Source organism: Mytilus edulis, chromosome 9 (genome assembly GCF_963676685.1).
Source record: "Mytilus edulis chromosome 9, xbMytEdul2.2, whole genome shotgun sequence".
NCBI classification, from domain to species: domain Eukaryota; kingdom Metazoa; phylum Mollusca; class Bivalvia; order Mytilida; family Mytilidae; genus Mytilus; species Mytilus edulis.
In genome coordinates, this window is record NC_092352.1 from 7,693,774 (window position 1) to 7,708,434 (window position 14,661).

A 14,661-nucleotide genomic window follows, 5' to 3' on the forward strand; every position below is an offset into this window, starting at 1 on the left:
GACGTGTCACGGTACTTGTCTATCCCAAATTCATGTATTTGGTTTTGATGTTATATATATTATTCTCGTGGGATTTTGTCTATGTGTGTTACATTTTAGTGTTATGTCGTTGTTCTCCTCTTATATTTAATGCGTTTCCCTCGGTTTTAGTTTGTTATCCCGATTTTGTTTTTTGTCCATGGATTTATGAGTTTTGAACAGCGGTATACTACTGTTGCCTTATTTAGTCATGATAATAATTTAAACTCAAAGAAAGACAAATAAAAAATGAATAAATCGGAAATATATACATTAGAAATACTTGTGGCATTTTTCTCAGGAAGTAAGAATTACAGCCTCTGATATTTAGTATCAAGCTTTTTTGTAAGGTTATTATAAGTGATCAATATATGATAATTCAACTTGTTTATACAAAATGACATTATTTCATAAACTAGGGGAAAATGCATATTTTAAATTTTACCATCACCGATGAAGTGTCTTTAAATCGAGGAAATAAAAATAGCGATAAAAATTGTCCAAGCAAAGTTAATATTTTATCGTCCACATTATGAAATTCAGTACGTATACAAAGAATGCTAAAACTAAATTGCTTTCCAATTGTAAAGTTTCCTTTTCTCTGTAGCAACATTCTAGCAACGACGGAAAATGGAGTATATATATCCCAGATGATACAATATTCCGGGGAAATTATCTACTCGTAAATGTTACGGACAACATCACGAGTTGCTTGACCGTTATGAAATATCTGTTTCAGATTACATGTTTTACTTGAAAAATGAATACCAAATTCATTTAAATCAAATATATAAATCACTTGTGTAATCAATGATTTCCATCGCTGTGATGTACCACTTTTCTAAAACAACATGAGAAACAACTGGCCTAGTTTTATGATCAATTGTCAGATTTGTGTTATGTTAATGGATGTTTGCAAACGACTTAAACTAGACTAGCAATTTGGATAAGCTAAAGCAGTGTTATTAGAATATTGTATAGAAATGGTAAAATGAATTAATTTGTCATATTGGTAAAATTAATGTTGCTGCACGTAAATAGTGTATATAACACATCTCATCCAATGCTGTTTTTAAATGATCTTACAAAGCATTCCTATAGTAACAATTATGGCCTGATTTCATATCATAGAGAAAATAGGTTATAGTTACGTCAAAACTGAACTAGATGTAAAGAATTGGGTAATTTTAATAACTATAATATGGTTAATATGATGTAATTATCGCCATATGCTATGAAACCTTAGTTTAATTTTATCACATACAGCTTTTTGAACCTGAAATAAAACGGTAACAACGAAATGTTATAATTCAATTTTTGCACACGTAACCCATCTTGAAAAGCATTCAATCAACGACAGAATCATAATACTCCTAACTTCGTTACAAAAATACAATTAAATCTGATTTATTTGTATTAGATAATCCACCTTGCTGTTGTATCAACTCTGCAACATAACTTTCGAATGTGCACTTTTAAGTCTGATCTAAGGCATTATCACAGATTTTCAAATGTTATTGGCTGCACACGCATTAACCATCGAGACAATGTTGTATTATTTATTGAAAAGATAACAATGAACTGTATCTAGATTTCAAGATACTAGTAACTGGAATTTTCAAATGTAACACTTGACAAATTAGACGCAACAACACTTTATTATTATTAGTTATAGAATGGAATACTCAGTAAGATTTCATGTATCTTCAAAAGTTATACTAGGGTGTGATTTTCAACCCTCACCAACTCCAACAATGAAAAAAAGCAAATAAAAAAAAACTAAAAGAAAACCAATCGAACAAAATATCTTGTAATGAAGAATCGGTGTTTTTTGTCTAGAAATCATACATCCTTCAACTGATTGATGCTATAAAAAAAAAAAAATAGAGACTGATAAAAATTTCTTTTATTTTAACACAAACATTGAATATTTGCATTAATTTTTAAATGATTTAGGGCAAGCCATCCAGGAAATACGAGCTCCCCACATTTTTGTTCCTGAAAATGTTTTTATCTTCAGATTAAATCCAGATTTAGAGAGGTTGCTAACGTCTGTGACCAGTCGAGAATTGGTGTCCTTCGATGAGTCATACAGATATAATCCGTACACTAAGGCTGGAGTTGCAGTAAATGGCGGGTTAAAAGTAATGTATGTTGAAGCTGGAAATTTAATCTCTGGATAGGCATGCTTGCCAAAGACTCCAGACTGACCTGTGTTAAAAATAAAATTTTATATAAAACACGTAAAACAGTTTTCATAGTAACTCCAGATTTTACGCCACTCTAAGTGTATCAACAGTGCAGGAGGAATTGCTTAACAGGTGAAAATGTCAATGATTGGTATTGCCTTGACTGGAACTTTATTGTGTTACTTACACATGTTGTCAACTGTGTAAATTTAACTGGTACTAAGTCATTTTATTTAGACTGGTACTTAGTTATGTTACTTTGACTGCTACAGATTTGCTCACACTGATAATAAGATAGTTTATGAAGACTCACACTTATTGGGTGTTTGCTTACACTAAGCATGTTACTACATGTAAGTAAAGTCAACAGTAGTATACCACTGTTTAAAAGTCATACATCGATTGAGAGGAAACAAATCCGGTACAAATATTGGTTTACTTGAACTCGTAATTTGAATTGTTAACTTGCTTTAAAGTTAAGGTAGAAATAATCCACAATGCTTTTCAACATAAAAATAGCAGCAAACCATATACACTTCCTACTTTGGGATACCATAGGGCATATTTTGTTAATAGTTGACAAAAAGGTAAAACATGCTACACAGTATGCTGAAGTTTCTTATTGACAGCAAAAATTGATTTTAGAAGTAAACGTTTCGAAAAAATTGTTTGCGTTCCTATGGGAAAGAACTGTGGGCCTTTCCTTTCCGACCTCTTCTTATGTTCATATGAGTCAGAGTTCTTTCAGACACTTCAAAGGCAAGAAAATTAAAGTATACTCAAGACATTCTTTCGATTATCAATCCAAACGAATCTGTCCATTATTATATCCCCATGAACTAGATATTAAAGAAACAACAGGCGTGGCTTCTGTCGCCTCAATGTTTAGACTTATACCTCGAATTTACTATTTTACTGTTTCGGGTCATTTCAGTACCAGAATATATGACAAACGAGACGATTAAAAATAATAAATGTTCCCAACCTTAGTAGCGATATCCCAACTTCCCCTGCATATGGGATATATATTTCCAAACTTATTCGGTATTAAAGAGCTAAAAAAGACTACGAAGTCAGTGAGCATGTCACACATTACCTGAAATATTTACGCCATTCAAAACGTTTCGTAGGGCAAATATACAAACTATATGACAATTAGACGCAGAGCGGTGAAAACCTTACTTGACACCCTGTCATACATGACCTGCAACCATTTATATTACATATGTGTACTGGTATATCAATAAGAATTTGATTGATTTTGGACGTTTTGGTTGATTTTGGAACAATCAAAAACAAAACAAAAGATGCATTTTGTAGGTGTTTTATGGCTTCATAACTAATTTGATCAGAGCGTTACTGATGAGTCTTATGTAGACGAAACGCACGTCTGGCGTATTAAACTAAAACTTTGGTACCTTTGATAACTAGTATAACAGTTCAATTTTCAAACAGCAATAGGTTTACCCTTGGTTGTTTTTTCAAGCCAAAATAGGTTTTAACAACACTGAAGATGTATCGATTGCATGAGGCCAATTTCCGACGCAGCCAATACATCATACGAAAACAAGTAAATCAATTTCTATTTGAAAAAAAACCAGAAAGAAGATTTTTCATAACTGTTATTAATATGCTAATGACATCAGAAATATACCTCTGTTTTTTCCTTTAACTTTTCGAGAGATAAATTAACACAGTCTTTACATTTGATTGTGTTATTTGACTACTAGTTTTCTAAATATAAATCTTAAAGAAAAATAAAAAGATGTGATATGAGTGGTTATGAAACAACTCTCTATCCAAGTCATAATTTGTAAAGAAAACCATTATAGGTGAAAGTACGGTCTTCAACACAAAGCACCAAACAGTAAGCTATAAGGTATTCAGTGTATAAATTGAACTGTCATCTTCCTGACTTGGTACAGGCATTTGAAATGTAGAAATTTGAAGATTTAACCCGGTTTTATAGCTATCTAAACCTCTCACATATATGACAGTATATTGAGGCAGGTCTCAAAAACATTGTTTTCAGTTTTTATCATTAATACTTACATCCTTGTCTGGTTCTTGATGCTGTAAAAAAATAATCTAAATCTTAGCAAACTTAACTCATCTTTAATTGAATAAACATTAATATTTATAAAGGCACATCTGACTGTTTAACAAGTATATTTCGATCATTTCAATTACAACTATTACCTTACTCTAGATGAATCAATAAGAAAGTAATTTATGTTCAAAATGCAACATATAATATAGGATATAGCGATGACGACAAGCAGAAATGGCGATTTCATATAAAAATAATCTTGACCATTGTCATCTATCTGTACTGAATGCATGCATGTTGTACTGTTTTAACATGTCCCAAGTTAGGGGAGGGTTAGAATCCCGCTATTATGTTTAACCTTGCCATGGTCGAAACCCAAAGATGTATAAGAACCGAAGCAGTTGCAAAGATATATCTATATGACCGTAAAAACCCAAACCTTTAAAAGTAGCCAAATCTATTTAAGGTCAACTTTGTCAGGGGTAGTTGAAAATTTAGTTTCTTTATAATTTCAAAATAGAAATTTATAGACAGCCAATTTTCGAATGGATTATTATATATCATAGTCACTGAATTCTGAACTGATGAAACATTCGGGGACTGAAAGTCCCATAGTCCACAGCTTTTGATTTTGCCATTTGATTTGGGACTTTTCTTTTGAATTTTCCTCGGAGATGAGTATTTTTGTTATTTTACGTTTCATTTGTCCTTCCTCACAACGTTTTTGAAAGAGGTTTTGAGTTGAGAACACTCTCATTTGAATAACGCCTTAAAGTTAGAAAGCAATCGAAAAGGCTAAACAAGACATATAGATAAGATATCCTAAAAATATAATTGTAAATTAAACAACTCTCCACAAAAGACAAAATGTCAAAGAAAATCCTTTGTGCAGACATTTCCTTGTGAAGAAAATTGTGGACTGAACCTGGTTGTATTGCTAGCTAAATCTGTCACTTCTATGACAGTTGCATCACATTCCATTATAAAAACAACGATGTGTGAACAAAACAAAACGTATCGTTCAAAGCAACGTTTTGAATTATCCTAGGCATCTTCCTTTCTTATTCGTCATCATGTGAGTATATATCATTATATACGTCAAAACTCTGACAGCAAGAACGAGTCAAAATAATTAAAAAAAGCTGATGTAAAAGGCAAAAAATTAAATCATCACAAAAAGATCCCTCCTCACCAAAAAAACCTAAAACAGTGTAAAAAAGGACAAACTCCAACAATGATAAATGACTAACTAAATCGTAAACGGCTGTCCTTGGAAAAAGTTAAGATTACATGTTTTACTTAAACAATGATTACCAAATTCCTTTAAATCAAATATATAAACCACTTGTGTAATCGATGATTTCCATCGCTGTGATGTACCACTTTTCTAAAACAACATGAGAAACAACTGGCCTAGTTTTATGATCAATTGTCAGATTTGTGTTATGTTTATGGATGTTTGCAAACGACTTAAACTTGGATAAGCTAAAGCAGTGTTATTAGAATATTGTATAGAAATGGTAAAATGAATTAATTTGTCGTATTGGTAAAATTAATGTTGTTGCACGTAATTAGTGAATACATCGCATCTCATTCAATGTTCTTTTTAAATGATCTTACAAAACATTCCTGAGTACCAATTATGGCCTGATTTCATATCATAGAGAAAATAGGTTATATTTACGTCAAAAATGAACTAGATGTAAAGTATTGGGTAATTTTAATAACTAAAATATGGTTAATATAATGTAATTATCCCCATATGCTGTGAAACCTTAGTTTATTTGTATCACATACAGCTTTTTGAACCTGAAATAAAACGGTAACAACGAAATGTTATAATTCAATTTTTGCACACGTAACCCATCTTGAAAAGCATCCAATCAACGACAGAATCATAATACTGCTAACTTTGTTACAAAAATACAATTAAATCTGATTAATTTGTATTAGATAATCCACCTTGCTGTTGTATCAATTCTGCAACATAACTTTCGAATGTGCACTTTTAAGTCAGATCGAAGACATTATCACAGATTATCAAATGTTATTGGCTGCACACGCATTAACCATCGCGACAATGTTGTATTATTTATTGAAAAGATAACATGAACTGTATCTAGATTTCAAGATAACTGGAATTTTCAAAAAATAGACAATCAAATTAGACGCAACAACACTTTATTATTATTTGTTATAGAATGGAATACTCAGTTAGATTTCGTGTATCTTCAAAAATTATACTAGGGTGTGATTTTCAACCCTCACCAACTCCAACAATGAAAAAAAGCAAATAAAAAAAAACTAAAAAAAAAACCCAATCGAACAAAATATCTTGTAATGAAGAATCGGTGTTTTTTTTGTGTCTAGAAATCATACATCCTTCAACTGATTGATGCTATAAAAAACAAAATAGAGACTGATAAAAATTTCTTTTATTTTAACACAAACATTGAATATTTGCATTAATTTTCAAATGATTTAGGGCAAGCCATCCAGGAAATACGAGCTCCCCACATTTTTGTTCCTGCAAATGTTTTTATCTTCAGATTAAATCCAGATTTAGAGAGGTTGCTAACGTCTGTGACCAGTCGAGAATTGGCGTCCTTCGATGAGTCATACAGATATAATCCGTACACTAAGGCTGGAGTTGCAGTAAATGGCGGGTCAAAAGTAATGTATGTTGAAGCTGGAAATTTAATCTCTGGATAGGCATGCTTGCCAAAGACTCCAGACTGACCTGTGTTAAAAATAAAATTTTATATAAAACACGTGAAACACAACTCATAGTATCTCCAGATTTTAAGCCACTCTAAGTGTATCAACAGTGCAGGAGGAATTGCTTAACAGGTGAAAATGTCAATGATTGGTGTTACCTTGACTGGAACTTTATTGTGTTACTTACACATGTTGTCAACTGTGTAAATTTAACTGGTACTAAGTCATTTTATTTAGACTGGTACTTAGTTATGTTACTTTGACTGTTACAGATTTGCTCACACTGATAATAAGATGAAGACTCACACTTATTGGGTATTTGCTTACACTTAACATGTTACTACATGTAAGTAAAGTCAACAGTAGTATACCACTGTTTAAAAGTCATACATCGATTAAGAGGAAACAAATCCGGTACAAATATTGGTTTACTTGAACTCGTAATTTGAATTGTTAACTTGCTTTAAAGTTAAGGTAGAAATAATCCACAATGCTTTTCAACATAAAAATGGCAGCAAACCATATACACTTCCTACTTTGGGATACCATAGGGCATATTTTGTTAATCATACTAATAGTTGACAAAAAAGGTAAAACATGCTACACAGTATGCTGAAGTTTCTCATTGACAGCAAAAATTGATTTTAGAAGTAAACTTATGTTTGCGTTCCTATGAGAAAGAACTGTGTGCCTTTCCTTTCCGACCTCTTTTTATGTCCATATGAGTCAGAGTTCCTTCTGACACTTCAAAGGCAAGAAAATTAAAGAAACTAGATCTTTAATTTTACATAAAAGTATACTCATGACATTCTTTCAATGAACAATCCAAACGAATCTGTTCGAAATCCATTATTATATTCCCATGAACTAGATATTAAAGAAAGAACAGGTCATTTTAGTACTAGAATATATGACAAACGAGATAACTTTGAAATAATAAATTTTCCCAACCTTAGTAGCAATATCCCAACTTCCCCTGCATATGGGATATATATTTCTAAACTTATTCGGTATTAAAGAGCTAACAAAAACTACGAATTATTTTAGCATGTCACACATTACCTGAAATATATACGCCATTTAAAACGTTCCGGAGGACAAATATACAAACAATATATATATGACAATAAGACGCAGAGGAGTGAAAACCTTACTTGACAAACCCTGTCATGCATGACCTGCACCCGTTTATATCACATATGTTTACTGGTATATCAATAAGAATTTGATTGATTTCGAACGTTTCGGTTGATTTTGGAACAATCAAAAACAAAACAAGACATACATTTTGTATTTGTTTTATGGCTTCATAACTAACTTGATCAAAGCGTCACAGATGAGTCTTTTGTAGACGAAACGCACGTCTGAGGTATTAAATTAAAATTCTGGTACCTTTGATAACTAGTATATCAGTTCAATTTTCAAACAGCAATAGGTTTTCCCTTGGTTGTTTTCAAGCCAAAATAGGTTTTAACAACACTGTAGATGTATCGATTGCATGAGGTCTATTTCCGACGCAGCCAATACATCATACGAAAACAAGTAAATCAATTTCTATTTGAAGATTATTGATAACTGCTATGAATATGCTAATGACATCAAAAATATACCTCTGTTTTTTCCTTTAACTTTTCGAGAAATACATTAACGCAGTCTTTACATTTTATTGTGTTATTGGACTACTAGTCTTCTAAATATTAATCTTAAAGAAATATAAAATATGTTGTATGAGTGCTAATGAAACAAATCTCTATCCAAGTCATAATTTGTAAAGAAAACCATCATAGGTCAAAGTACGGTCTTCAACACAAAGTATGTGATCACACCAAACAGTAAGCTATAAAGTGTTCAGTGTATAAATTGAACTGTCATCTTCCTGACTTGGTACAGGCATTTGAAATGTAGAAATTGGAAGATTAAACCCGGTTTTATAGCTAGCTAAACCTCTCACTTGCATGACAGTATATTGAGGCAGGTCTCAAAAACGTTGTTTTCAGTTTTATCATTTATACTTACATCCTTGTCTGGTTCTTGACGCTGTAAAAATATAATTTAAATATTAGCAAACTAAACTCATCTTTAATTGAATAAACATTAATATTTATAAAGGCACATCTGACTGTTTAACAAGTATATTTTGATCATTTGGATTACAACGTTTACCTTACTCTAGATGAATCAATAAGAAAGTTATTTATGTGCAAAATGCAACATTCTTCAATCATATACTATAGGATATAGCCATGACGACAAGCAGAAATGGTGATTTCATATCAAAATAATCTTGACCATGGTCATCTATCTGTACTGTTTGCATGCATGTTGTACTGTTACAACATGTCCCAAGTTAGGGGAGGGTTAGAATCCCGCTATTATGTTTAACCTTGCCACATCCTGTATGTATGAGCCTGTAATTCAGTGGTTTTCGATTGTTGAAATTAGACCGTTCAACCTATATGTATGAGCCTGTCCCGAAGCCTGTAATTCAGTGGTTGTCGATTGTTGAAATTAGGCCGTTAGTTGGTGTAAATTGTTTTTCATTTGTCATTTCGGAAACTTTTAAAGCTGACTATGCAGCATGGGCTTTGCGCATTACTGAAGGCCATACAGTCCCCTATAGTTGTTAATTTCTGTATCGTTTGGTCACTTGTGCAAATTTGTCTCATTGGCAATCCTACCTCTTCCTTTTTGATATATATATATAAACATTTTTTCAGGTATTTGAAGATATCATACGCCTAATATGAATATATAATTTCTCTAAAAACACTCCAATACAAAAAAGATTTTTTTTTACAGAACATCTTCATACTTCCTTAACTGAAAGATAAAACCGAAATACGTAATTTCAAGAGAGCAACCGAAGACATATTCCTGATCGAAAATTTCTAGGCACTGACTGAAAACTCTATGTGTTAAAAAAAGTGCCATAAGTTAAAGTGCAGAGAAGGGACGACTCTCTGCAAACGACACGCGCAATTGCCTTATATTATCGATTATTCGAGTTAATTGGACATTTAATACAGGCAATTTGTGCAGTGAACATCACATGGACAGTCGAATATTTTGATGAGGTTATCAACATAAGTAATTAGGCTGTTGTTTTATCTGTTCGTTGTTATATTGTCTAAGCTCCCTGTTCAGTTGTGTTGCATCAACACTACCAATCATCGTTGCATAATATTTAAATGGTCAGGTATGGCAACCATATGTGCAATTTGGATAACCAACAAAGTAGCTAGTAAAATTTTGGTGTACATTTTATACATTTTGACGTTATGTACCTAATTTGAAATTACAAATTTCGCAAGATACTTATATATTTTTGTTTGTATGTATTAGCTGGTTTTCGGATTCCTATCTGAAGTTTCCTTTTTCCTGGTTTTTGTTTTTCTTTACAATAACAATTTAGTCCAGTAGTCAGCACAGTTTTATTGACCTGAATTATCATTGATATGGTCATGATCTTGAATTTTTCTAACATCTGTGTTTGGCTAAACCTTTCGGAACCATGGGTCGTTTATAGGACTTTATAATTTTTTTTAGTCGCGCGTTGCTGATCAGGCCATTGTAGACAGAGAGTACGTCTGGTATACAAGTCTTGAATCCTGGGGTATATGATGAGTTTCTAAACAATATATATATTTTTAACATTGCAGTATATATTATATATTAATCGGGTCTCGGACAGGTAATATACTGTGACATTTCCAGTTTCCAGTTTATATCTACTGACCAGCAGGCATATATTACGGTTCCCAACTGTCTTAATATTTTTTCAGTGCAGGTATTTGTTTTAAAAACATTCAAGCAGAAATGGCGATTAAATATTAAAAATAAACTTGACCATGGTCATCTATATGGACTGAATGCATGCATGTTGTCCCGTTACACCACTGTCCCAGGTTAGGGGAGGGTTTGGATCCCGCTATCATGTTTAACCATGTCACATCCTGTATGTATGAGCCTGTCCCAAGTCGGAAGCCTGTAATTGAGTGGTTGTCGTTTGTTGTAATTAGGCTGTTGTTTTATCTGTTCGTTGATATATTGTCTAAGCTCCCTGTTCAGTTGTGTTGCATCAACACTACCAATCATCGGTGGATTTTAATGGTCAGGTAGGGCAACCATATGTGCAATTTGGATAACCAACAAAGTAGCTTGTAAAATTTTGGTGTATATTTTATACATTTTGACGTTATGTACCTAATTCGTTGATATATTGTCTAAGCTCCCTGTTCAGTTGTGTTGCATCAACACTACCAATCATCGTTGCATTTAAATGGTCAGGTAGGGCAACCATATGAGCAATTTGAATAACCAACAAAGTAGCTAGTAAAATTTTGGTGTACATTTTATACATTTTGACGTTATGTACCTAATTTGAAGTGACAAATTTCGCAAGATACTTATATATTTTTGTTTATATGTATTAGCTGGTTTTCGGATTTCCTATCTGAAGTGTCCTTTTTTCCTGTTTTTTGTTTTTCTTTACAATAACAATTTAGTCCAGTAGTCAGCACAGTTTTATTGGCCTGAATTATCATTGATATGGTCATGATCTTGAATTTTTCTAACATCTGTGTTTGGCTACACCTTTCGGAATCATGGGTCTTTGATAGGCCTTTAAAATTTTATTTAGTCGAGCATTGCTGATCAGGCCACTGTAGACGGAAAGTACGTCTGGTATACAAATCTTGAATCCTGGGGTATATGATGAGTTTCTTAACAATATATATTTTTTTTAACATTGCAATATATATTATATATTAATCTGGTCTCAGACAGTGAATATACTGTGAAATTTCCGGTTGCGAGTTTACATCTACTGACCAGCAGGCATATATTACAGTTCGCAACTGTCTTAATATTTTTTCAGTGCAGGTACTTTTTTTAAAAACATTCAAGCAGAAATGGCGATTAAATATTAAAAATAATCTTGACCATGGTCATCTGTCTGGACTAAATGCATGCATGTTGTCCCGTTACACCACTGTCCCAGGATAGGGGAGGGTTTGGATCCCGCTATCATGTTTAAACATGTCACATCCTGTATTTAGAGCCTTGCCCAAGTTTGAAGCCTGTAATTGAGTGGTTGTCGTTTGTTGTAATTAGGCTGTTGTTTTATCTGTTCGTTGATATATTGTCTAAGCTCCCTGTTCAGTTGTGCTGCATCAACACTACCAATAATCGTTGCATTTAAATGGTCAAGTAGGGCAACCATATGTGCAATTTGGATAACCAACAAAGTAGCTAGTAAAATTTTGGTGTATATTTTATACATTTTGACGTTATGTACCTAATTTGAAACTTCAAATTTCGCAAGATACTTATATATTTTAGTTTGTATGTATTAGATGGTTTCCTTAAGTGTCCTTTTTTCCTGTTTTTGTTTTTCTTTACAATAACAATTTAGTCCAGTAGTCAGCACAGTTTTATTGACCTGAATTATCATTGATATGGTCATGATCTTAAATTAAATTTGATTTTTTTCTAACCTCTGTTTTTGGCTAAACCTTTCGGAATTATGGGTCTTTGATAGGCCTTTATAACTTTTTTTATTGGAGCGTTGCTGATCAGGCAATTGGAAAGTTTGTCTGGTATACAAATCCTGAATCCTGGGGTATATGATGTTTCTTAACAATATATTTTTTGAACATTGCAATATATATTATTGTATTATATATTAATCGGGTCTCAGACAGGGAATATACTGTGACATTTCCGGTTTCGAGTTTATATCTACTGACCAGAAGGCATATATTACGGTTCACAAATGTCTTAATCGTTTTTTTCAGTGCAGGTATTTATTTTAAAAACATTCACAATGCAGTATGTTTATATCGGCCGCATTTCTTTCTAACTAAAAGTTTGCAAACGTTGTGTGGCGGTTTTTCTTTTAAACGCTATAAAAGTAGAAACAATTACATCGTTTAATTAGTCTTTACTGACCCTGTTTAGACTTTCAATAATGAATGCTCATGTTGTCGGTAAACATACTTTTACAAACGTAAAAAAAAAATACATCGTTAAATCAGGTTAAAGTTAGAAACAAATGTAGCGCTTGTACTAACTGACGACGAACGACAAACTGTAGACGCATCCAGTGGCGTAGCTAGGTCATTTTTACGTGTTCGCCCGAACCTTGGCAAGGGATCCGAGGACCCCAAACAGGTCAATGTCAAACAACTGCTGGTAGTGGGTTAGAGTTAGGGAGCTAAATCGCCGGAAGCCAACGAGATATACCATTCCTGTTATTAAAAACTCATCAGTAGCAACATACTTAGATTCTAAATGGTTTATTATATACTTACTGGAGGTGTGATGAGATGATTGAAGCTGTTAATTTTCTCCTTGATGATATTTATGTACGTTTCGGCAACAAAGTTTATCGACAGGTTGTAGGTATCCCCATGGGCATTAATTGTGCCCCTTAAATAGCAGACTTGTTTTTGTACTGTTACGAATCACAGTTCATGACTAAACTCAGTAAAGACCCGTCGAAATTGCATTTAATTGATAAATCCAACAACACTTACCGTTAACTTGATGATATTTTTCGTTACATAATCAAGAATTTTCTCAATATACTGCGGAAATTTACTCCGAGGAACTTACTTTAAATAAATCAAATTTATTCGGTAATTATTGTCCTTTCCTGGATTTAGATATTTCGGTTTTAAACGGGAAACTCCACAGTAAAATTTACGACAAAAGAGACGACTTTTCGTTCCTTATTGTTAATTTTCCATTTTTAGATGGTGATGTTCCTTTGGCACCATCTTACGGTGTTTATACTTCACAACTTGTTCGATATGCCCGTGTCTGTTGTGACGTTTTTGATTTTAACGAACGCAACCTATGTATTACTGGTAAATTATTAAACCAGGGATATCGTTACCATAAATTACTTAAAACCTTTACTAAATTTTTCCATAGATATAAAGGTTTGGGTTTGAAGTTTGGTTGTACCTGTAGAAAACTTATTTCAAACGGGATAGCACATCCTCATTTTTACGGAAATGTTGTTAACTGTGCCCGGAAATTTTGAAATGATCCATGTAAACTTGTCGCTCCTTTAAATAAACTTATTCTAAAAGGTTACCTATTCAACACTGTAATAAGATCATTGAATATTGTTTTTATTGGTAACAATATTGATTTTGTTATCAGTAAATTAAAAGCTAACTAAATATTACTAGTATGTTATATGCATACAAATATTCATGGATCTACAATCTGTCGATACCTGTAACTTAGCATTGCACAAGGTCATGTTTTTCTCTGACTGTTTATGACGTCTTTACACTAAATCCATTGGATGTTGGATGTGTACGGATTGTTAGTTTAGTCTTAGCTGCATGATTTTTTTTATTAGTTGTTAGTGGCTTTGAACTAGCTGTCAGATAACTGCGAGTACTCTCAGATCTGTTCATTGTGTCTTTTTGTGTCGGGATGTATAAGTACCGGGCCACGTCCACTTGTATTTTTGTCCTTCTGATGAGTTAAACCTTTTTCAACTGATTTTTATAGTTCGTTCTTATGTTGTACTGTTATACCACTGTCCCAGGTTAGGGGGAGGGTTGGGATCCCGCTAACATGTTTAACCCCGCCACATTATTTATGTATGTGCCTGTCCCAAGTCAGGAGCCTGTAATTCAGTGGTTGTCGTTTGTTTATGTGTTACAT

The 14,661-nt window shown here is 32.9% G+C and overlaps 1 protein-coding gene across 2 annotated transcripts in view; it reads right to left on the reverse strand.

Annotated features, from left to right (window-relative positions):
• Positions 1-1,909: 1,909 nt before the first annotated feature.
• Positions 1,910-14,661, reverse strand: part of LOC139487562 (uncharacterized) — a 36,574-nt gene continuing 23,822 nt past the window's right edge. The window contains exons 2-4 of one of the 2 annotated variants that reach the window (XM_071272449.1): positions 8,986-9,012; positions 4,260-4,277; positions 1,910-2,229 (exon numbers count right to left, since the gene is read on the reverse strand). In XM_071272449.1, the coding sequence (XP_071128550.1) occupies positions 1,955-2,229; positions 4,260-4,277; positions 8,986-9,012 (320 nt within the window). In that variant the 3' untranslated portion in view covers positions 1,910-1,954. Of the gene's footprint in view, positions 2,230-4,259; positions 4,278-6,677; positions 6,998-8,985; positions 9,013-14,661 lie in introns of those variants that run through there. The other variant, XM_071272450.1, reaches the window with a different exon arrangement.